Raw genomic sequence first — 22,476 nt, 5'->3', positions numbered from 1 at the left:
ACCTGCATAAGACCAACCATGACAGATTACCTGACCTTCATTTGTAAAATAGGTGGAGTGCCCCTTTAAGTAAGTTGTCTCATGGGTAGAGTATACTGCTGCCACCTTGTGTTCAAGGATATGGTAAACAAGAGTAAATAACGTGCAAAGTGCTGATGCTGTTAAATTCATAAGCCAGTTACATTACAACCAGTAGCTAAATGTTAGCAAAGTTAACCACTCTGTCACTGATTGGATGCAAACCATCGTATGGTCTGTGTAAGATAGATGGTGATATCATGTGTCAACTAGCTGCACAGTGGTGCTACAGTGTAATGGTTGGCACTCGGGACTTTGAATCCAGTGATCCGAGTGGAACCTAGTTCAAGACCGGAGGCTAATTCAAGAACTCAAATAACACAAAGTCAATATGACAATGACATACAACACTCACAGTGCAGTGGGCTTGCATGTTTGGCGAACACAGCCTCACCAGAGACTGCACTGTGGCAAAAGATTGGATATCACAGCATAGTGTACTATATCCTGTCATATTCAGGGTGGCGATGAAGAAAGAGAGTAAACTTCTCTCTTTGGGCAACCCTGTATAAATAAATATAAGTTAAACAAACTCAAAAGACTAATTACATTTACAACCAGTTAACAACTGCTTTTTTTGTTTTTTTGCAAAGTGAATGACTGTTGCTGGTTGTCAGTCTCTCATTATGGTCTTTGTTTTCTTGATATCATGCATGAAAACCTCTGTAGTGGTTCCATGGTGTAATGGTTAGCACTCTGGACTTTGAATCCAGTGATCCGAGTTCAAACCTCGGTGGAACCTGGTTTAAGTTAGTGAGACACAAAAGCTCAAACAAATACTAACTTGACAATGAAAAACAATACTTACAGTCTGCATAAGTTAGCTGTAGGAGTTTAATGTTGGGTGAGGCATTGGGCAGCACAATGTTACAAAGTATTCCACCAAGAATGAGCACCTGCTTTTATGATGCTGCACCTTACTGGAGATTGAGCCAGTGTACATCATAGGATACATGGCAGCAGGAATATATATACATATAAATATTACAATCTACAGTTATCTTGTGCAGATTGCATTCCATTTAAATGTCATGGTGGTTTAAGCTCTCCTGTGTCTCACTACCTTAAATCAGGTTCCACCGAGATTTGAACTCGGATCACTGGATTCAAAGTCCAGAGTGCTAACCATTACACCATGGAACCACTACAGACTGCTTCATTTCAATATCCGGCCACTTGGGGGCACAATAACTCTTAAACAAAATGAGCTTCTGCTTGAAACATGGTTCATACACAGAGCAGACACTTTCCTGCTGCCATGTAACTTTAAATGTTGTTTAGATGACTTCTGTCATTTTAATATGCAGTTACTGTGGAGATCTCGATGACTGGTTTTATATAACACATTTAACAAATGTAATCAGTTTATTCTACATTACTATTACCTCTTCTCCTGTCTGAGAGGCACTGCATATCTCGCAGACCTCCTGGTGAACTGACAGAGGACCGACATGAGAACGTGTCCATCTTCACTGTAGTCGGTCAGTCTCCAGCGGTTGGTCAGCTCGGTGCCTTCAGGGCAGTACACAGAGGAGATGACTCTGGTGAAAGCAGTGCCATCAAACTCCACGTTGAAGACACGGTTTCTGGGGTCGGCCTTCAGCACTCCGAGATCCGCCTTCTCAGTGAGAACTGGAGTCTGAATTTTTGGACGAGAGCTGGAGCCGGCAGTAGGCACAATCAAACCTGCTGGTGCGTCCATGAGAGTAGACGGCCTGATGTTCTCAGTCCACCTCTGCTTGATAAGGCCGAAGGGCGAGACCATCAGAATTGAGCTTGTGAATCCTTTAAAGTTAATCTCAGGGAAGTCCTTCGAACCTGTGATGAGGCTGTGGTACAGGCTGAGGACCAACTTGCACGTGGATGTAAGGTTGAAAGCGATCAGAGGATGGTTCCTCAAGTTTGTGAGAATAATTTGAAGAACAGATTTTGGCCTCGGCAGGTCAACTAAATGGAGAGAAAAAAGGGAAACATTAGTGACATTAGTCATGATATGATCAGACTAATGTCAAGATAGCTGTGTATTTATGGCTTTACAGTTAACTTCACAGCAGGTCTTATCACGAAAAGCCTTATTTACATGATTATCATGTGGCTCAAAAATAATGTGAACTCTTCTTTGTATTGTAAATGCTTACGTACATAAAACCACAACATGACATTAACCAGTCAGTTTGTTGAAGTTCTGCTGTTTGATTTTGGCTCTTGGTACAAATGAAACACTGTTTACATATCCTTCAGATTCGCTGTTTACTTCTTTTACATTAAGAGATATTACAGGCGTGTCAAAAGTTATTTATCAGTTGCATTTGAAATGAAAACCTAAGTAGCTTGAAGAAAAATGTGTATCTCTGTATGTTGACTGAGACTTCAGAGTGACTCATGTCCATGTCTGCAGCAGGTTGTAACAGCAGGATGTCATATTGTGATCCAATATTTCAAATTAAAACATTTATTTTATATCTGTCTCTGATTTATGGGCACAACACGACAGTATGAGCTCCTTTAGTGACCAACAAGGTCACATTTATTGAAATTAGCCGCATTAGCATTCAGAAACCAAATGAACAACTTTTAGCACTTTTTAAAAAACGGCCCGGTCGCCATCTTTGTCCTATACTTTCAATGTTAACTCGACGACCCTCAAAACTTGGGTTTTTCTCAATCACAGCATTAATAATCACACATTATCCACCCTTACATCACACTATCTTATTCTTTACTTGACATAAATCACTTTATAGAGGAGTTATGTGCTCTGTGACGTTTTACCATAGCGTTCATCCAGCACACGACAGATGCCGATGCTCTGCCCGTATTTCTCTAGGCGGAACACAGCAGAGGCCATTTTTGATTTTTTGGACCCTTCAACAGCTGGTTCCTGAAGATGTCACAGTTTACTCTGGTTTTATGAAGTTGCGGTTGTCGCTGGTCGACTGTTCAGCACTTGTTCTCACAGGTGAAGAGTTGTACTTTAATAATTTAATAATTGCTGTCGTTGGTAAGCTTTTAATGCACTTACAGTCGACTCGAGTAACGTTACCTTCACTTCGCCTGTCTCTCTAAAGACGTTGGCTTTGTTAAAGCCCCTTTTCGGTTTCACATATGTCCCTAAAACATGTCTGTTTATTCATGGATGGATATGGATTTTTTTTAATCACCAAAACAGCAGGTTGAGGAAAGAGAGTGAGGTCAAAATCATGTTACCTGTTACCTGAATATCCCACAGCAACCCAATTTAAATTAGAATAATATTATAAATTAACATGGAGTAACCACATAGTTATAATGCCATGTCCATGAACAATATGACTCTCTTAGTTATACATGTATTTAATATTTACTGCATAATCACATTACCTTAGTGGTTCAAAATTAAAAGCAAGTTTTCTCAGATTCCTTGATATCTTTCTAGTCAAGTAATTGAATAGTTGATGTATAAAAGGAACCACTGTTTTTAACAGGCCTAAATTGGTAAGCAGAGAGTATCTGACCAAAACTGACTTAGTTTCTTCTAAATTCTTAGTTACAGTAGAACACATACACACACACACACACACACACACACATAGACACACACACACACACACACACACACACACACACACACACACACAGTCGGTGTAAAAGTATTGCTGTAAGTTAAAATATAATTTATAGAAAAATATTCATGTTTTTTTATTCAATGTAATGAGTGATTTAGCAGAATGGTTAAACACTTTACAAGGCCCCATGTGACATTTTTATTAGGGGCTGAGCACCCCCAAAGGTCTGAACCCAGAATCACCCGTTTCTTAGTGTCATGATATGTACAAAAAGACAGAATTTATTAAAAAAAAATAATAACAATTTAAAAAAACTACTGTAAATTCAAAAATGTGCTAACCTGGTAATATCAACCATCTAATTTGTCTCTAATATGAGCCGTCTGTCTCAATCTTAAGAGGGTACCTCTTTACCATCTGCTTTTTTTAGGACAATATACAAGGGCATTATTATTATTGATTTTGATTGTTTTGGGGGGGGTTATTATGATTATTTGAACTGTAACAAAATATTGCCTTTCTTTGGTAATACAGATTACTTTCAAAAGAAATAATAAAAAACCTTCTCTGAAGGAAAACAGAGCAATGATGTTTTGTAGGTGATTTTACAGTCAATAGATGGCAGTAATGCTTTGAAAGGTCCGTGCTAACCTACGAGGAACGCAAAACCGTAGAAGAAGAAGACGACCCAAAATAATCACAGCAGCCACCGAAGAAGAGTCGCTGCTAGCTGTTAGCTTGTCAGAAAAACGTAGCGTTAACTGAGATTTACCCAATGCCTGACTAGCGTCGCTGCAGGTGTCGAAGATAATCATATGCTGCGAAAGAGAGGGAAGGTCGCATTACACAGTTCCTGACAGAGACCGACCCCGCCCTCGACAACATGGAGAAACAGTTGCATTTAAACCTGTTAGCCTCCAGACCTCCTATGGCTGGTGGTTTTCAGTCCGGCTCCAAAATGAAAATGGGGTGAGTTAGCTAGCATCCTATTAGCTTGCTGTCAACTCCGCTGGCTGTCTAAGGTTACATTTTATAATATGCGTCATAGCATGAGTCGTCCTCTGTCCCATTACACTCGCATCTTTACTGTTTGTTAAAGGACAGGACAGCAATGACCGCGTTAGCTAACTGAGCTAGCTGTTGTTACCAGAGTTATGACCAACAGTGGCGAATCAAACGTAGTTTTGGAGTACAACATAAGCATTGTGTTTTTCTAGGTTGGATTCAGTTCAGTCTGATAGTGAACATTGCTCATTAGCTAACTAATATTAGCTCAGACATGTCAGAGTAAGAGTGAGCCTGCATGACACACCATAAAAAGCGTGTGATGATATTAATCTTGATATAAGATTAAGTGTTCTCTGAGGTCAGATTAGATGTTATTATGAGCTGCAGGGTTTGGACCACCTTCAGTTTCCATTTCAACAGCATGTGCAGTAAACATCAGGGCCTGTTTCTGGCTTGTTTACATCACCATGTTACTATAGCTTCACAAATAAGTTTTTGCTTTGGTTAGAGACCTAAGTTTGGGGTTTGAATGAAACGTTATCCAAGTTCTCTTGACTGTGTGAGAATAACTGAAACTACACCAACATGTAGAAACACTAAAACTTTACCCTGAAAAAGTCTTAAGTCTGCGGTTTCTGGTCAGTTAAGTAACCTGCAACCAGAGCATTAGAAAACCTCAATGTGTACAGTATGGCTGCTTTTGGTCTGAGGTAAAGAAATAATAATGTTAGAAGGAATGACACTGAGTGAAACACTGATGTTGCAGCGTGTGTGTTGCTCTTGTTGAAATTTTTTTATTGAATTTCACAATTTATCGCTTGCATTAGAATTTGATTATCCCTGTCTTGTGAAAAAGTGTCTACAAAGATTTATGTCTTGCTCAATGTGTTTTAATTATCCTGCTGCAGTATGAGATTGGTCCATATTTTACCTATCTTTTTTTATTTATTTTTATTTTTTTAATACAGACCTGGACGGAAGAGAGATTTCTCCCCCCTGCCCTGGAGTCAGTACTTTGAAACCATGGAAGACGTTGAGGTGGAAAATGAAAATGGCAAAGATATATCCTTGTCTGCTGCTTCTGTTTGCCAGGAGAAAGTTCAGCATGAATTATTAAAACTTTGGTGTCACCCAGAGCATTCAGATCTAACTAGGTCATGTCAGATTTAGCCACCTCTTTATACCAGTGTGCTATGTAACTTCAATATGGTATAGAGAACTATCAGTTTATTAAGAATGAATCATTATTGTCTTTTAAACAGCATCTACTTACTTTATTACTCACACACAGCTCTGGTATGAATTTCCTTGACTACCTTGAACATTTTCAGAATTTACTGCAGTGGTTCCCATGGTCCTGTGCTGCTCCTGCTCCACGGAGGAGGCCACTCTGCACTCTCCTGGGCAGTGTTCACTGTGAGTATGAGAACTTACAGAAACTCTACAGCCTCTTAACTCTGATAAATGTTTAAAATACACAGCGACAGTCTGTGGAATATTTATGGAGATATTCGTATATTTCAGCATGTTTGCTGAACGATATTTGATTTTAAGTGGTTTCCATATGTGTCTTGCAGGCCGTCATATACAGCAGGATCAACTGCAGAGTGGTGGCCTTGGACCTTCGTGCTCATGGTAAATATAGGTAGTCACAAGGCACATTTCTTTTATGATTTAGGAAAAGTGTCAGTTTGGTTAGTTGGTATTATCAATCCCCTTCACACACAGTTCTCTGTCATTCACTATTTAATGTACTGCAGTGTAGTCAAAAAGGGAAATGTATGATGGCTGTTGATTTAAAAATATGTTTACATTGACTCTGTTTAAGACGATTCTAGTTGCTCCTTATATTGCAAAGCGACATGGTGATGACATAACGCAGTGCCAGGTATTTTGTTGTCAGTAGAAAATCAGAGGTCCCTTTTTTTAATAGATTTATTTCACTGTTCAATTTGCAGCTCCAGTACCACAAATTATTGAGAAGTGAAATTGCTGTCCCAGAGTAGCTTGATCTCATCACGACCTTACACAACCTGTATTTATAGGCCAACTCTCCCCATATCATGTGATCATGGGAGAACTCCTACTACATCATTACACCATCTGGCAGATCTAATTTCTGCTCTTTCCCGAGCTTATATGAAGTAAACGGTAAATTCTGCTTCTCTCTCTCTCATCACCTGCAGGCGACACCAAAGTGAAAAATCCTGATGATCTCTCTGCAGACACTATGGCCAAGTAAGTTGCTGTGCAGTTAAGATGGACACTGTCACACATTTTAAACAGCAGGGATCCAGCTTGCAATGATTTGCAAGTCAAGAAAGTCGAAATCTGTCATAAAGATGGTAAACTACCATTTAGTTGTGAAAGTGAAACTACATCTCTCGCCTTTGACAACATAAGTAGCCAACGTCACAGTGGCACATTTCACCTCGTTCTATCAGAATGCACGAAAAAGTGTTAAAAGAGGAAAACAGCACTACAAGTCTGGCCAAGTTGAGAGCTGCAGCTACGCAGCGGGGGATTTAGTCAGTTCTGTAAGAGCTAGCATGTGGGACCAGCTCTCAAGTGAGCGTTTAAAGTCCCTCTCCTGGCATTAACCACCTGAAAACTCATCTCTCACAATTATATATTTTAAGGTTTTTAACTTGAAAAAATCCCTACGTGGATGTGATGCTACAACTTTGCCTCATTAAGTATGTGAGGGTCTATTGATATGCAAATGAACCTAGAATCTAGCTGACTCTGATGATGATGTGTATCCTGATAAATACTGACACTTATGATGTAAATATAACAAGGTTAACAAATTATTCTTGCCTTTTTCTTTCAAAAGGGATATTGGCAAAGTGGTAGAGGCGCTCTATGGAGAGAACCCTCCTCCAATCATGATTATCGGACACAGCATGGGTGGAGCCATTGCAGTTCACGCAGCCGCTGCCAATCATATACCATCTCTGCTTGGCCTCTGTGTCATTGACGTCGTAGAAGGTTTGTGCCTTCTCAAATAAGAGCATCAAAGATGGATGTTTTTCAGTTTATTTTTATGTTTTGTTGATTTTTCTCCTACTATAATTAGCAGTGAACATATATGACACATACTCATGACCAATTTTTTATTAAATTAATGATGAGCATGGACGAGGGGTTTATTAATGTCAGTTGTGTTAATCGCATTCAGGTACAGCAATGGATGCTTTGAACAGTATGCAGAATTTCCTCAGAAGTCGGCCAAAGACATTTAAATCTCTGGAGAATGCCATTGAGTGGAGGTAAACATGAAACATGATTATTTAACATTAGGTACCGAAACTAAGAGGAGGCCTGTTGAAAGCGTTGCCCATGTTTTGGACAACCGTCAGTTTGGAAAGGACGTTTTGATTTTCTATGTGTATTTTGATTGTCCAGTTTTAATGGCCTTTATTCTTTCCTTTTTGCTTTCAGTGTGAAGAGCGGCCAGATCCGAAACATGGAGTCAGCACGAGTATCAATGGGAGGCCAGGTGAAAAAGTATGTCTGCTCTGTTTATCATTGAACATCAAGTCTTGTGTGGTTTTCATGTTTCAAGTTTCATGTTCTGCATGTTAATTTGCTCTGTTTTGACTCACAGATGTGAGGAATCCACCAGCAGTCCAGGTGTGTCTAATAGCATCGGTGAAGGTATAATAGAAGAAGAAGAGGATGAAGAAGTGGAAGAAGAATCCAATAAGAAGAGGATGAAGGAAGATGATCAAGAGGTTCTGTCTCTCTTACTCTTTGTCTTTCTGTAGTAACTAGGGCTGCAACTAACGATTGTTTTTATTATCGATTATTCTGCCAATTATTTTACTGTTAAATGATTGTTTTGTCTATGCAATATCAAAGAATTCTGAAAAATGCTGATCGCCATTTCCCAGAGCCCAAAGTGATGCCTTCATATCATCATTGCAGCTCTAGTCGCAATGTGCTTTTAAGAGCTTGAAAAGTATCTAAATATGTTGATTTCTTCCACGCAGATAAAAAAGGACACCGTGTTTACCTGGCGAGTGGAGCTGTCAAAGACAGAAAAATACTGGGAGGGCTGGTTCAGAGGCCTGTCTGCCCTCTTTCTCACTTGCCCTGTACCAAAACTACTTCTGCTCGCAGGTTAGATCTTTCACAGTGAACTTTCAGTATTATATGGTAACCCAAATACATAAAACGGATCCTGACAGGCAGTTTTTGTGGATTTTCAGGTCATGTCCCACTAGTTTAGATGAATACAAATAATTCAAGTTTCATTCCAAGCTATTATATCACTGACTGCACAATTTCACCCCTGACTTAATCCCTTGTGCAGGAGTGGACAGGCTTGACAAAGACCTTACTATTGGACAGATGCAAGGTAAGGAGCACAAACTAAGATTTTATGCAGAGTTGTCCATTTTCTTTTTACCACATTTGTTTAGGTTTGTCACAATAATTTCGTTATTGACCCGTCTTACACATTAGGGCTGTCAACAAATATTTGAAATTCGAATATATAATATAATTTAAAAAAAAAACAATAATAAAACAGACATTCAATTCAATAAAAGTTAATTTGGGATTTTTTTTAAAAATACATTGAAGGAATAATCAAACATCAGTTTGGGACAATTTTGACAGCCCTTGTACACATCTTACTGTACATATCGTATCTGCCCGTTGTGTTTTCATAAGAATGGCAAGAACATTTACTATGTAGCAAGGTTGTCCCTTTGATAGTTTAATATTTTTTTTCACATTCCAATTCAAATGTCTGAATATTATGCATTACAGGGTCATTGCTCTTTGAATGCTATGAATGAATACACAGACCTCACAAATATCCATCATGTCATTCTTTGTCCACAGGAAAGTTTCAGATGCAGGTCCTCCCTCAGTGTGGTCATGCTGTCCATGAGGACGCACCTGAAAAAGTGAGCGCTGTTTTCCTTAACGTATTCTGTGGGCTGTATTTATAGACCTACAACATTGTCTGAATTAATGTATAATGCCTGTTGATATGCCAAAACAATAAGTTTAACATGCCAAATCTTTAAAAATAATCACACTGCGATATCTATATATAGACTCTTTTTGATCCAGATTCAGTTTGCTGTTGCTACTTTCTTAACTTAGCCCTCTGTCATCTGTTGCTAGGTAGCAGACGCTCTAGCAACATTTATGGTCCGGCACAAGTTCACTGAGTTTAAAGAAGGATACCTGTGGTGAGTGGACTTCCTACCAAAGAATGTATACACTACACAAGATTTGTCAGATTTTCAAATAGTAGTTGATGGTATTCATAATACATTTAATGATAATTAAAAAAAAAAAAAAAAGCATTTACATTGTTTTTGTGTAGAATTATTAATTAAGAGACTGGGCTGTAGATGCAGAATATCTAATTTTGTGTAACAATCTTTCCACAGCTAATTTCCAGTTTTCAGTCTATATAGCCAGCAGCCATAGAAGAAATGTTTCAAGATTCATCCACATCCTCGCCTGTACAATTAAACAGCAAATTAAGGAAAATATAACTATTATTATTATTATTATTATTATTGTTGTTATTATTATTTCGCTTCTGTTATGTGATACTTTGCCTTTTAGCTTTGCCTTATTTTTATTTGAAAACACTGGGATTTGATTGTACTTTTCCTTTACAATATATATTTTTTAAATCTTTGAATGCTCTCCTTGTTTAATGGCTTATTTTGAGTGACTGCATCATCGTTAATGTGTTTGTAATGTTTGAATTCAATTCAATGATTAAAGATGGACGCTGTAAAAATGTTACCCCATGCTTGTATATTTGGTATGTGTATTAAAAGGACATCATGATCATTTTAGAGGTGGTAGTTTACTTGACGGGACGTCAGAAAGATACATTTAATCCGTGTTTAGAGCAAGTGACACATTCATGGTGAAATCAATTGTGAGTATTTGTTCTTGCTTTCTGTCATCTCCATACACTCACTAATGTTGCAATTCATTCACTCGTAGCTACTTATCATATCAAAACATAGACATTAGAAATGTTAAAGTGTGTTGAGACAGCAGGAAGAATCTCAATGTACGTTCACATACTGCTATTGAGAAGGCAAGATGTCCTCTGCTCGAGGTCTATTTAAAGAAAAATGACTAATGTTGACACCAGTTTGATTTTAGGAAAACGGAAAGATCTGCATTTTCTCAAGCTACAAAATAACTGATGTTAGAAATGTAAACTTTCCTTGAACTTAAGTGAAACTATAAAGGTAGCTTTAGATGTGTTATTCAAATATTTTTGCACAATCCACTGTGTAACATAATTACCAATTCTGTATGGGAATTGCACTAATAAATAGACTTGTATGCCATTAAAATATAGATTTGAAAAGGCCCTATTTGTGTTGCCAGGGAATACATTTATAATCTACTGCTCTAATCTCATTCAGAGTAGATGTAAAATGGCATTTTTAAGATTTCCTCTTTAATAACAAGAAAGAATTGTGCTCATAGAATGAAGCAATGACCTATTGAACATTCAATAGCCACAAGTGTTCAACCCTCAGCTGTAAATAATGAAGCGGTACACCTGACTCCCCTTACTCATTTTTTTCATGTCAACATGAACTTGTCCTGAGCATTTCTTTTAAAAGTTCCTTCTTCAGTCAATATTAAACAGGGGAAACGAGACTTGTTATCCTGCAGTTGGTTAACAAAAATTCACAAAGCAGCAGAAACAGAAGTGGGGAAAATATTTTAGTTTTAGATTTTAAGAAAAGATGACATGTTTTTCTCCATGTGCCGGGTTTACTCCAAGGAATGCAGGTTTTAATTGTCCCACTGTGGCCTGATGCAACGAGAAAAATATAATGTAATGATGTAAATATTTGAATTATTGATGTGTTTTTAATGACCGTCCTCTGAAGAGTTACAGTCACTGTGATCATTAAGAGATGTGAGTATGTAAACAAGGCTGACATGTTGTCCAATCCTGAACAGACATTGTGGTTGCATCATTTTGGGCCTAACAATTAACATCCTTTACTTAAGTTCTTCACCAAGCCAGAAAGTGCATGATTTACAGGGCTGGATAACATAACACCTTTAAATAATATAATCCCACAGATTAATACCACTGTGATGCAGTGTCAACGATTAATTTCTGCATTTTTTCCTGTGTATTAACTTAATCTGCATCATTTTCTCATACTGAATTATCGTGCGTACATGAGGCCAGATACACAGAATCACTGTTGAAGCTGACTTGTAAGTTCACTGGGTCATAAAACCTTCCTTTTCTTGCCACAAATAAAAAACAATTTGCCACAAGAAAACTTCAACAATCTGTCAGTCTATCAAAGACTCAGCCCTGATAGAGATGGACGAGCTGTTCACTGAGGTGTGGTGCTGACAGAAAGAAAGAAAGAAAGAAAGAAAGAAAGAAAGAAAGAAAGAAAGAAAGAAAGAAAGAAAGAAAGAAAAAGAGGTGCCGGTCAGAACAAACGAGGTAAGAGCTACAGGTTTGTTTATCGTAGTTATAAAAGAAGACTTGCGTACAACTACCATTTTATTATGAACAAAACAATTTCAATTACATTTGACAAACATTTATGTTGTCGGAGGATGAAACCTAATCATTTTGGTGATACTCTGACTTCACCTAGTCCCACCAGAAGATCAAAATTTCCATTGAAACATTTCCAACAACAGTCAAACTTTTAAAGGCATACTATGCAGGATTTGTTGGTTTGAAAACACACCATTCAAAGCCTGGACACAGTATCCAACTGTGAGAAACACAGCCAGCGACGCTGCTCGGGTGGGCCCAACTGTGAAATCAAATAATCCAATAATCAAATCCAAATCAACCTGCTTGATTTGATGTAGTTGGAGTTGAGGGGGAGCTTCGACGATTATTATTATTATTAATAAGTATTATTAGAGTATTTGCCCATATGCCTTCATGATTATATATGGTTTTAATTTCATTTTAGTTTCTCAAGTGGTCAATGGCCACATGAGAGACAAAACTGGATTTTGGCAAATTGTGCATTTACTCTTAACAATGTGAGAAAACAAAGATGGAGAAATGCGATATATATTTATTCTACTGTAAATAAGGAAAAATGTAAATATTAACTTCTCTTGCAGGACACAACTTCTCAAACCCTCCTCCATAGAAACAACAAACAACACAGAGCTCTGACTGGTTGTGGTGGTGATGACATCAAGACACAGATTATTACTAAAGGACATGATGGGCTGGAGGTTGATTCATTCCTCAGATTCGTCAAATGACATCAGACCAAATCAGTAGAAAATGTGTTTATCATGACTTGATCTTCATAGATTCTGTTTTATTATGATGCTGTCTAAATGTAAAGTCTTTTGGTATTTTAACCCCTGAAAATGTTTCCAGGCGAACGTGCTTCTTTAATATGTTGTTTGCAGAATATTCCTGAACATGCTTCAGGATTCAGAGCTGTTCATTAAGCATTAGTTGGTTGTGTTTGTGTGTTGCATGAAGCTGTGGTCATGAATGACACAACAGAAGTCACCCAGGCGTTGCTGCGGTTTCAGAAGTCTGTCAGGGCCTTGTCTATGCTGCCATGCATTTTCTTTCTGTATGTGAACGGTGTCATGCTGTTTGCCGTGCTGAGGAAGCCTGTCCTCCTGGAGTCCTCTCGTTACATCCTGTTTGGTCATTTGCTGCTCACTGAGTCTCTGCAGCTGCTGGTGTCTGTTTTACTGTTCATCTTTGCTGTGACCAACGTCCGAATGATCAGTTATGCTTGTGTTTTTGTCACACTGTTTGCAAGCATCACTATAAAGATGTCACCCCTCAACCTCGCTGTGATGTCTTTGGAGAGATATGTTGCCGTTTGTTTCCCACTGAGGCATGTTGAAATTGCCACTACCAGGAGGACAGGTGTGACCATTGCTGTTATGTGGACGGTGGCGTCTTTGGAAGCATTCACCCTGCTTTCCCTTTTCATCCGACTCGAGAGCACAAGCTTTACTTTGCCGGTGTACTGCAGCATGCCAAATGTCTTCCGGCTACAGATTTATTTAACTTTATCTATGGTCTTCAACATCCTGAATTTTGTATTAGTGAGCATTATTATCATCTATACATACATTGCTATCATGATTACTGTGAAGTCAGCCTCTGCCAATGTCCATGAGGCCAGCAAGGCCCATAAGACAGTGCTGTTGCATCTGTTTCAGCTAGGCCTGTGTCTCACCTCCACTATGTTTTCTATAATAAATCCCAGCCAACTGTTTGCCCTCTTTGTAGTTCTCATCATTTTCCCAAAGTGTTTGAGCCCACTCATATACGGCCTCAGAGATCAGACCTTCAGACATGTCTTTATATACTATTTCACCTTTGGCTTCAAAATCACTAACATGACATTTCCTAAGTCCTGAATTTTTTAGGTAAAGGAAACATATATCTGCAGCTGGAAAGTTTGTTATTTCCTGTGATTGACTTTCATGTGTGATATAGTCGAATGTATCTGCTGAGATTCAGGTCAGAATTAAGAATGTGGTTTAAATCATTATAATCATTATTGTTATTTATCATATGTTGTCTGTTTCCCTCAGAAGATTTAAGATATTGTACACTCAAAAAAATAACTAGCCTAAAACAGGCATTTTAAGTGTTTTATTTCATGTAAATGTTCCATCTTATTTTAGTACATAAGTTCAATGTAATGTGTGACATGCAATACAAAGTTTTTCTATCATGTTGAGTCTCTGTGTATAATTAAAAAGTAAATTCAAGCAGACGTATCCCCTAGTCAAGTCTCTTTATTCAATTATTATATTTAAAGTTAAGGGGAACTGTTTTTCAAGTGTTTATTAAAGTTTTATACATAAAAGTAGTGAATTTCAAATTGGTTATTCTGTTTCCTGCACTGTGGCTTGACTGTTTCAAGCTACAGTAGCTATTATTTCTCTTTTAATACATAATTTACTGTTTTTATATCATAAACAAGACTGATTTGTAGTATCAGTGATGGTACTATGAAAAAAAATGTGTTTCTCATCACTTACTTTAAAGTTGTGTCATTGGTAGGAAAAAGTAATTGAGCATCTTAAAATAAATAGTTCAGGTTCAGTGATGATGGGGAACAATGTTTTAACATACACACACTCTACTGCTTAATGCTTCTTATCCATATATAACTCACATCAGCTACAATGTTACTGTGGAAGCAACAGGAGTTGAGGGGGAGCTTCGACGATTCCAGTCATTGCAGCTCCTCTTATAAACAGTAGACAGTTTAAAAATGTCAGCCGCTAACAAGTGGCTAACTTTAGTCAGTGGCAGACTTTATTTGCAAACTATTCTTAAACTTAAACTTAACAACTTGTAGATCGATCAATTTACAATCCCTACAGCACTCTATAGCTTATTTCCCCACGCATGACAACTGTATGGGGTTGAATTTTTATATCATAACTCACTCACATGCATTTATTTATATATATTTAAATATTAAGGCTTATAGTTATGCATACTTGAGGGCGTGGCCTCATTGAGTGACAGCTAGCTGCAAGCTGTTGTCTGGGCTTCACCTCAGCTGATTCCAGTCACTGATCTTCTCCTCTCTGCTGTGTTAATGGTGCCTTTTAAATGCAAAATGGGACAAATAATATGCTTGCTGTGTGGTTAACTGAGGGACAGATGTTGTTTTTGTGGACTAACAAGCAACTCTGTTAGCATTAACTGGCAGACAGCTGCTGGAGCCGAAGAGCTTTGGAGGAGACGGCTGGAGTCTGGAGCTCCTGGAGGAATAAACACCCGGAGTCAAGGAGAGCACAGAGTTAGCTTTTTATGCTTTTGGGATTAAAAAGTAGATTTAATTCGCTTCTCAAACAGTCTGCTGCAATGAGCAGCGGAGCTTCCCAAAAATCCCCTGTAATGTACTTTAGTCGTCTCTTATTTACCTGCTGAATGGAGGGAAAATGTACTTTACTTTATTAACATACAGAGAGGAGACGTTAAAAAGAAAAGGCACTACGGTATAACAGAAAGAAACAGAGAATCTGGTGAGTGCGAACCACGATCAGACACAACTAAACTGAGCTCAAGCACAGACACACACTGTTGGTGCCTGTACTTGCTCGCTAGCTTGCAGCTAACATACAGTAAGGTATTCAGGCTGTTTGGGGCAAATAAACTGGTGGTCAACTCAAATAAACACAAATGATCCCACGATCAAACTCACACAAGCAACCTGAGGCGAAATTCGCTTCTCTGTGAACATTGGTAGCTTGTTAGGGCTTGTTTAACCACACTCAACCTCTTTGCCCACTTTTCATTAGCCAGGAGTTATGCGGTGTCAGGTACTGCCAAGATGGTGACGGCCGGTACTACCCGCTTTGAGCTTCATTCCGGCCCTTCAGAAACCTATGGGTGATGTCACAGTGACTCTGCCCACTATTTCTACAGTCAGTGGCCACAGTATTTGCCCATATGCCTTCATGCTTATATATGTTTTTAATTTCATTTTAGTTTCTCAAGTGGTCAATGGTCACATGAGAGACAAAACTGGATTTTGGCAAATGTGAGAAAACAAAGATGGAGAAATGCGATATATATTTATTCTACTGTAAATAAGGAAAAGTGTAAATATTAACTTCTCTTGTAGGACACAACTTCTCAAACCCTCCTCCATAGAAACAACAAACAACACAGAGCTCTGACTGGTTGTGGTGGTGATGACATCAAGACACAGATTATTACTAAAGGACATGATGGGCTGGAGGTTGATTCATTCCTCAGATTCGTCAAATGACATCAGACCAAATCAGTAGAAAATGTGTTTATCATGACTTGATCTTCATAGATTCTGTTTTATTATGATGCTGTCTAAATGTAAAGTCTTTTGGTATTTTAACCCCTGAAAATGTTTCCAGGCGAACGTGCTTCTTTAATATGTTGTTTGCAGAATATTCCTGAACATGCTTCAGGATTCAGAGCTGTTCATTAAGCATTAGTTGGTTGTGTTTGTGTGTTGCATGAAGCTGTGGTCATGAATGACACAACAGAAGTCACCCAGGCGTTGCTGCGGTTTCAGAAGTCTGTCAAAACTTTGTCTATGCTGCCATGCATTTTCTTTCTGTATGTGAACGGCGTCATGCTGTTTGCCGTGCTGAGGAAGCCTGTCCTCCTGGAGTCCTCTCGTTACATCCTGTTTGGTCATTTGCTGCTCACTGAGTCTCTGCAGCTGCTGGTGTCTGTTTTACTGTTCATCTTTGCTGTGACCAATGTCCGAATGATCAGTTATGCTTGTGTTTTTGTCACACTGTTTGCAAGCATCACTGTAAAGATGCCACCCCTTAACCTCGCTGTGATGTCTTTGGAGAGATATGTTGCCGTTTGTTTCCCACTGAGGCATGTTGAAATTGCCACTGCCAGGAGGACAGGTGTGGCCATTGCTGTTATGTGGACGGTGGCGTCTTTGGAAGCATTCACCCTGCTTTCCCTTTTCGCCCAACTCAAGAACACAAGCTTTACTGTGCCAGGGTACTGCAACATACCAAATGTCTTCCGGCTACAGATTTATTTTACTTTATCTAAGGTCTTCAACATCCTGAATTTTGTATTAGTGAGCATTATTATCATCTATACATACATTGCTATCATGATTACTGTGAAGTCAGCCTCTGCCAATGTCCATGAGGCCAGCAAGGCCCATAAGACAGTGCTGTTGCATCTGTTTCAGCTAGGCCTGTGTCTCACCTCCACTATGTTTTCTATTATAAATTCCAGCCAACTGTTTGCCCTCTTTGTAGTTCTCATCATTTTCCCAAAGTGTTTGAGCCCACTCATATACGGCCTCAGAGATCAGACCTTCAGACATGTCTTTATATACTATTTTGCCTTTGGCTTCAAAATCACTAACATGACATTTCCTAAGTCCTGAATTTTTTAGGTAAAGGAAACATATATCTGCAGCTGGAAAGTTTGTTATTTCCTGTGATTGACTTTCGTGTGTGATATAGTCGAATGTATCTGCTCAGATTCAGGTCAGAATTAAGAATGTGGTTTAAATCATTATAATCATTATTATTATTTATCATATGTTGTCTGTTTCCCTCAGAAGATTTAAGATATTGTACACTCAAAAAAATGTGTGTTTTAATTTCATGTAAATGTTCCATCTTATTTTAGTACATAAGTTCAATGTAATGTGTGACATGCAATACAAAGTTTTTCTATCATGTTGAGTCTCTGTATAATTAAAAAGTAAATTCATGCAGACGTATCCCCTAGTCAAGTCTCTTTATTCAATTATTATATTTAAAGTTAAGGGGAACTGTTTTTCAAGTGTTTATTAAAGTTTTATACATAAAAGTAGTGAATTTCAAATTGGTTATTCTGTTTCCTGCACTGTGGCTTGACTGTTTCAAGCTACAGTAGCTATTATTTCTCTTTTAATACATAATTTACTGTTTTTATATCATAAACAAGACTGATTTGTAGTATCAGTGATGGTACTATGAAAAAAAATGTGTTTCTCATCACTTACTTTAAAGTTGTGTCATTGGTAGGAAAAAGTATTTGAGCATCTTAAAATAAATAGTTCAGGTTCAGTGATGATGGGGAACAATGTTTTAACATACACACACTCTACTGCTTAATGCTTTTTATCCATATATAACTCACATCAGCTACAATGTTACTGTGGAAGCAACAGGAGTTGAGGGGGAGCTTCGACGATTCCAGTCATTGCAGCTCCTCTTATAAACAGTAGACAGTTTAAAAATGTCAGCCTCTAACAAGTGGCTAACTTTAGTCAGTGGCAGACTTTATTTGCAAACTATTCTTAAACTTAAACTTAACAACTTGTAGATCGATCAATTTACAATCCCTACAGCACTCTATAGCTTATTTCCCCACGCATGACAACTGTATGGGGTTGAATTTTTATATCATAACTCACTCACATGCATTTATTTATATATATCTAAATATTAAGGCTTATAGTTATGCATACTTGAGGGCGTGGCCTCATTGAGTGACAGCTAGCTGCAAGCTGTTGTCTGGGCTTCACCTCAGCTGATTCCAGTCACTGATCTTCTCCTCTCTGCTGTGTTAATGGTGCCTTTTAAATGCAAAATGGGACAAATAATATGCTTGCTGTGTGGTTAACTGAGGGACAGATGTTGTTTTTGTGGACTAACAAGCAACTCTGTTAGCATTAACTGGCAGACAGCTGCTGGAGCCGAAGAGCTTTGGAGGAGACGGCTGGAGTCTGGAGCTCCTGGTGGAATAAACACCCGGAATCAAGGAGAGCACAGAGTTAGCTTTTTAAGCTTTTGGGAATAAAAAGTAGATTTAACTCGCTTCTAAAACAGTCCGCTGCAATGAGCAGCGGAGCTTCCCAAAAATCCCCTGTAATGTACTTTAGTCGTCTCTTATTTACCTGCTGAATGGAGGGAAAATGTACTTTACTTTATTAACATACAGAGAGGAGACGTTAAAAAGAAAAGGCACTACGGTATAACAGAAAGAAACAGAGAATCTGGTGAGTGCGAACCACGATCAGACACAACTAAACTGAGCTCAAGCACAGACACACACTGTTGGTGCCTGTACTTGCTCGCTAGCTTGCAGCTAACATACAGTAAGGTATTCAGGCTGTTTGGGGCAAATAAACCGGTGGTCAACTCAAATAAACACAAATGATCCCACGATCAAACTCACACAAGCAACCTGAGGCGAAATTCGCTTCTCTGTGAACATTGGTAGCTTGTTAGCGCTTGTTTAACCACACTCAACCTCTTTGCCCACTTTTCATTAGCCAGGAGTTATGCGGTGTCAGGTACTGCCAAGATGGTGACGGCCAGTACCACCCGCTTTGAGCTTCATTCCGGCCCTTCAGAAACCTATGGGTGATGTCACAGTGACTCTGCCCACTATTTCTACAGTCAGTGGCCACAGTATTTGCCCATATGCCTTCATGCTTATGTATGGTTTTAATTTCATTTTAGTTTCTCAAGTGGTCAATGGTCACATGAGAGACAAAACTGGATTTTGGCAAATGTGAGAAAACAAAGAAGGAGAAATGCGATATATATTTATTCTACTGTAAATAAGGAAAAGTGTAAATATTAACTTCTCTTGTAGGACACAACTTCTCAAACCCTCCTCCATAGAAACAACAAACAACACAGAGCTCTGACTGGTTGTGGTGGTGATGACATCAAGACACAGATTATTACTAAAGGACATGATGGGCTGGAGGTTGATTCATTCCTCAGATTCGTCAAATGACATCAGACCAAATCAGTAGAAAATGTGTTTATCATGACTTGATCTTCATAGATTCTGTTTTATTATGATGCTGTCTAAATGTAAAGTCTTTTGGTATTTTAACCCCTGAAAATGTTTCCAGGCGAACGTGCTTCTTTAATATGTTGTTTGCAGAATATTCCTGAACATGCTTCAGGATTCAGAGCTGTTCATTAAGCATTAGTTGGTTGTGTTTGTGTGTTGCATGAAGCTGTGGTCATGAATGACACAACAGAAGTCACCCAGGCGTTGCTGCGGTTTCAGAAGTCTGTCAAAACTTTGTCTATACTGCCATGCATTTTCTTTCTGTATGTGAACGGCGTCATGCTGTTTGCCGTGCTGAGGAAGCCTGTCCTCCTGGAGTCCTCTCGTTACATCCTGTTTGGTCATTTGCTGCTCACTGAGTCTCTGCAGGTGCTGGTGTCTGTTTTACTGTTCATCTTTGCTGTGATCACCGTCCGAATAATCAGTTATGCTTGTGTTTTTGTCACACTGTTTGCAAGCATCACTGTAAAGATGTCACCCCTCAACCTCGCTGTGATGTCTCTGGAGAGATATGTTGCCGTTTGTTTCCCACTGAGGCATGTTGAAATTGCCACTACCAGGAGGACAGGTGTGGCCTTTGCTGTTATGTGGACGGTGGCGTCTTTGGAAGCATTCACCCTGCTTTCCCTTTTCATCCGACTCGAGAGCACAAGCTTTACTGTGCCAGTGTACTGCAGCAAACCAAATGTCTTCCGGCTACAGGTTTATTTAACTTTATCTAAGGTCTTCAACATCCTGAATTTTGTATTAGTGAGCATTATTATCATCTATACATACATTGCTATCATGATTACTGTGAAGTCAGCCTCTGCCAATGTCCATGAGGCCAGCAAGGCCCATAAGACAGTGCTGTTGCATCTGTTTCAGCTAGGCCTGTGTCTCACCTCCACTATGTTTTCTATTATAAATCCCAGCCAACAGTTTGCCCTCTTTGTAGTTCTCATCATTTTCCCAAAGTGTTTGAGCCCACTCATATACGGCCTCAGAGATCAGACCTTCAGACATGTCTTTATATACTATTTCACCTTTGGCTTCAAAATCACTAACATGACATTTCCTAACAATTCCTGAATTTTTTAGGTAAAGGAAACATATATCTGCAGCTGGAAAGTTTGTTTCTTCCTGTGATTGACTTTTGTGTGTGATATAGCCGAATGTATCTGCTCAGATTCAGGTCAGAATTAAGAATGTGGTTTAAATCATTATAATCATTATTATTATTTATCATATGTTGTCTGTTTCCCTCAGAAGATTTAAGATATTGTACACTCAAAAAATAACTAGCCTAAAACAGGCATTTTAAGTGTTTTATTTCATGTAAATGTTCCATCTTATTTTAGTACATAAGTTCAATGTAATGTGTGACATGCAATACAAAGTTTTTCTATCATGTTGAGTCTCTGTGTATAATTAAAAAGTAAATTCATGCAGACGTATCCCCTAATAAAGTCTCTTTATTCAATTATTATATTTAAAGTTAAGGGGAACTGTTTTTCAAGTGTCTATTAAAGTTTTATACATAAAAGTAGTGAATTTCAAATTGGTTATTCTGTTTCCTGCACTGTGGCTTGACTGTTTCAAGCTACAGTAGCTATTATTTCTCTTTTAATACATAATTTACTGTTTTTATATCATAAACAAGACTGATTTGTAGTATCAGTGATGGTACTATGAAAAAAAATGTATTTCTCATCACTTACTTTAAAGTTGTGTCATTGGTAGGAAAAAGTAATTGAGCATCTTAAAATAAATAGTTCAGGTTCAGTGATGATGGGGAACAATGTTTTAACATACACACACTCTACTGCTTAATGCTTCTTATCCATATATAACTCACATCAGCTACAATGTTACTGTGGAAGCAACAGGAGTTGAGGGGGAGCTTCGACGATTCCAGTCATTGCAGCTCCTCTTATAAACAGTAGACAGTTTAAAAATGTCAGCCGCTAACAAGTGGCTAACTTTAGTCAGTGGCAGACTTTATTTGCAAACTATTCTTAAACTTAAACTTAACAACTTGTAGATCGATCAATTTACAATCCCTACAGCACTCTATAGCTTATTTCCACACGCATTACAACTGTATGGGGTTGACTTTTTATATCATAACTCACTCACATACATTTATTTATATATATTTAAATATTAAGGCTTATAGTTATGCATACTTGAGGGCGTGGCCTCATTGAGTGACAGCTAGCTGCAAGCTGTTGTCTGGGCTTCACCTCAGCTGATTCCAGTCACTGATCTTCTCCTCTCTGCTGTGTTAATGGTGCCTTTTAAATGCAAAATGGGACAAATAATATGCTTGCTGTGTGGTTAACTGAGGGACAGATGTTGTTTTTGTGGACTAACAAGCAACTCCGTTAGCATTAACTGGCAGACAGCTGCTGGAGCCGAAGAGCTTTGGAGGAGACGGCTGGAGTCTGGAGCTCCTGGAGGAATAAACACCCGGAGTCAAGGAGAGCACAGAGTTAGCTTTTTAAGCTTTTGGGATTAAAAAGTAGATTTAACTCG

At 38.5% G+C, this 22,476-nt stretch overlaps 4 protein-coding genes and 2 non-coding genes across 6 annotated transcripts; 5 read left to right on the top strand and 1 right to left on the bottom strand.

Moving 5' to 3' along the window:
* The first annotated feature begins 748 nt into the window (after positions 1-748).
* Positions 749-820, top strand: trnaq-uug (transfer RNA glutamine (anticodon UUG)). Its single transcript has one exon. It is a non-coding gene; the product is annotated as a tRNA-Gln (tRNA).
* A 329-nt stretch (positions 821-1,149) lies between these two features.
* trnaq-uug (transfer RNA glutamine (anticodon UUG)) lies at positions 1,150-1,221 on the bottom strand. The gene has a single exon. It is a non-coding gene; the product is annotated as a tRNA-Gln (tRNA).
* A 3,121-nt stretch (positions 1,222-4,342) lies between these two features.
* ppme1 (protein phosphatase methylesterase 1) lies at positions 4,343-10,465 on the top strand. Its single transcript, XM_073479307.1, has 14 exons — positions 4,343-4,592; positions 5,600-5,695; positions 5,957-6,047; positions 6,209-6,266; positions 6,818-6,869; positions 7,468-7,622; positions 7,813-7,903; positions 8,076-8,141; positions 8,242-8,368; positions 8,627-8,756; positions 8,950-8,994; positions 9,486-9,550; positions 9,774-9,841; positions 10,046-10,465. Exons 1-14 carry the CDS (start codon positions 4,507-4,509, stop codon positions 10,047-10,049), a joined length of 1,134 nt encoding a protein of 377 aa, XP_073335408.1. The 5' UTR covers positions 4,343-4,506; the 3' UTR covers positions 10,050-10,465.
* A 2,674-nt stretch (positions 10,466-13,139) lies between these two features.
* Positions 13,140-14,033, top strand: LOC141007264 (odorant receptor 131-2-like). The gene has a single exon (XM_073479611.1). It carries the CDS (start codon positions 13,140-13,142, stop codon positions 14,031-14,033), a length of 894 nt encoding a protein of 297 aa, XP_073335712.1.
* A 2,615-nt stretch (positions 14,034-16,648) lies between these two features.
* LOC141007261 (odorant receptor 131-2-like) lies at positions 16,649-17,542 on the top strand. Its single transcript, XM_073479609.1, has one exon. The coding sequence runs from the start codon at positions 16,649-16,651 to the stop codon at positions 17,540-17,542; it is 894 nt and encodes a 297-aa protein (XP_073335710.1).
* A 2,591-nt stretch (positions 17,543-20,133) lies between these two features.
* Positions 20,134-21,030, top strand: LOC141007258 (odorant receptor 131-2-like). Its single transcript, XM_073479607.1, has one exon. The coding sequence runs from the start codon at positions 20,134-20,136 to the stop codon at positions 21,028-21,030; it is 897 nt and encodes a 298-aa protein (XP_073335708.1).
* The last annotated feature ends 1,446 nt before the right edge of the window (positions 21,031-22,476 follow it).

This window comes from Pagrus major, chromosome 13 (assembly GCF_040436345.1).
Source record: "Pagrus major chromosome 13, Pma_NU_1.0".
NCBI classification, from domain to species: Eukaryota; Metazoa; Chordata; class Actinopteri; order Spariformes; family Sparidae; genus Pagrus; species Pagrus major.
Note: the sequence above shows the minus strand (reverse complement) of the source record. Positions and strands in the feature narration are given on the sequence as shown.

Excerpts from the sequence above, each read along its gene's own strand:
- ppme1 (XM_073479307.1), top strand. The coding sequence starts at position 4,507 with ATGGAGAAACAGTTGCATTTAAACCTGTTAGCCTCCAGACCTCCTATG. Across the intron at positions 6,870-7,467 it reads TCTGCAGACACTATGGCCAA|GGATATTGGCAAAGTGGTAG; the intron begins GTAAGTTGCTGT and ends TTCTTTCAAAAG. Across the intron at positions 9,551-9,773 it reads ATGAGGACGCACCTGAAAAA|GTAGCAGACGCTCTAGCAAC; the intron begins GTGAGCGCTGTT and ends ATCTGTTGCTAG.
- LOC141007264 (XM_073479611.1), top strand. The coding sequence starts at position 13,140 with ATGAATGACACAACAGAAGTCACCCAGGCGTTGCTGCGGTTTCAGAAG.
- LOC141007261 (XM_073479609.1), top strand. The coding sequence starts at position 16,649 with ATGAATGACACAACAGAAGTCACCCAGGCGTTGCTGCGGTTTCAGAAG.
- LOC141007258 (XM_073479607.1), top strand. The coding sequence starts at position 20,134 with ATGAATGACACAACAGAAGTCACCCAGGCGTTGCTGCGGTTTCAGAAG.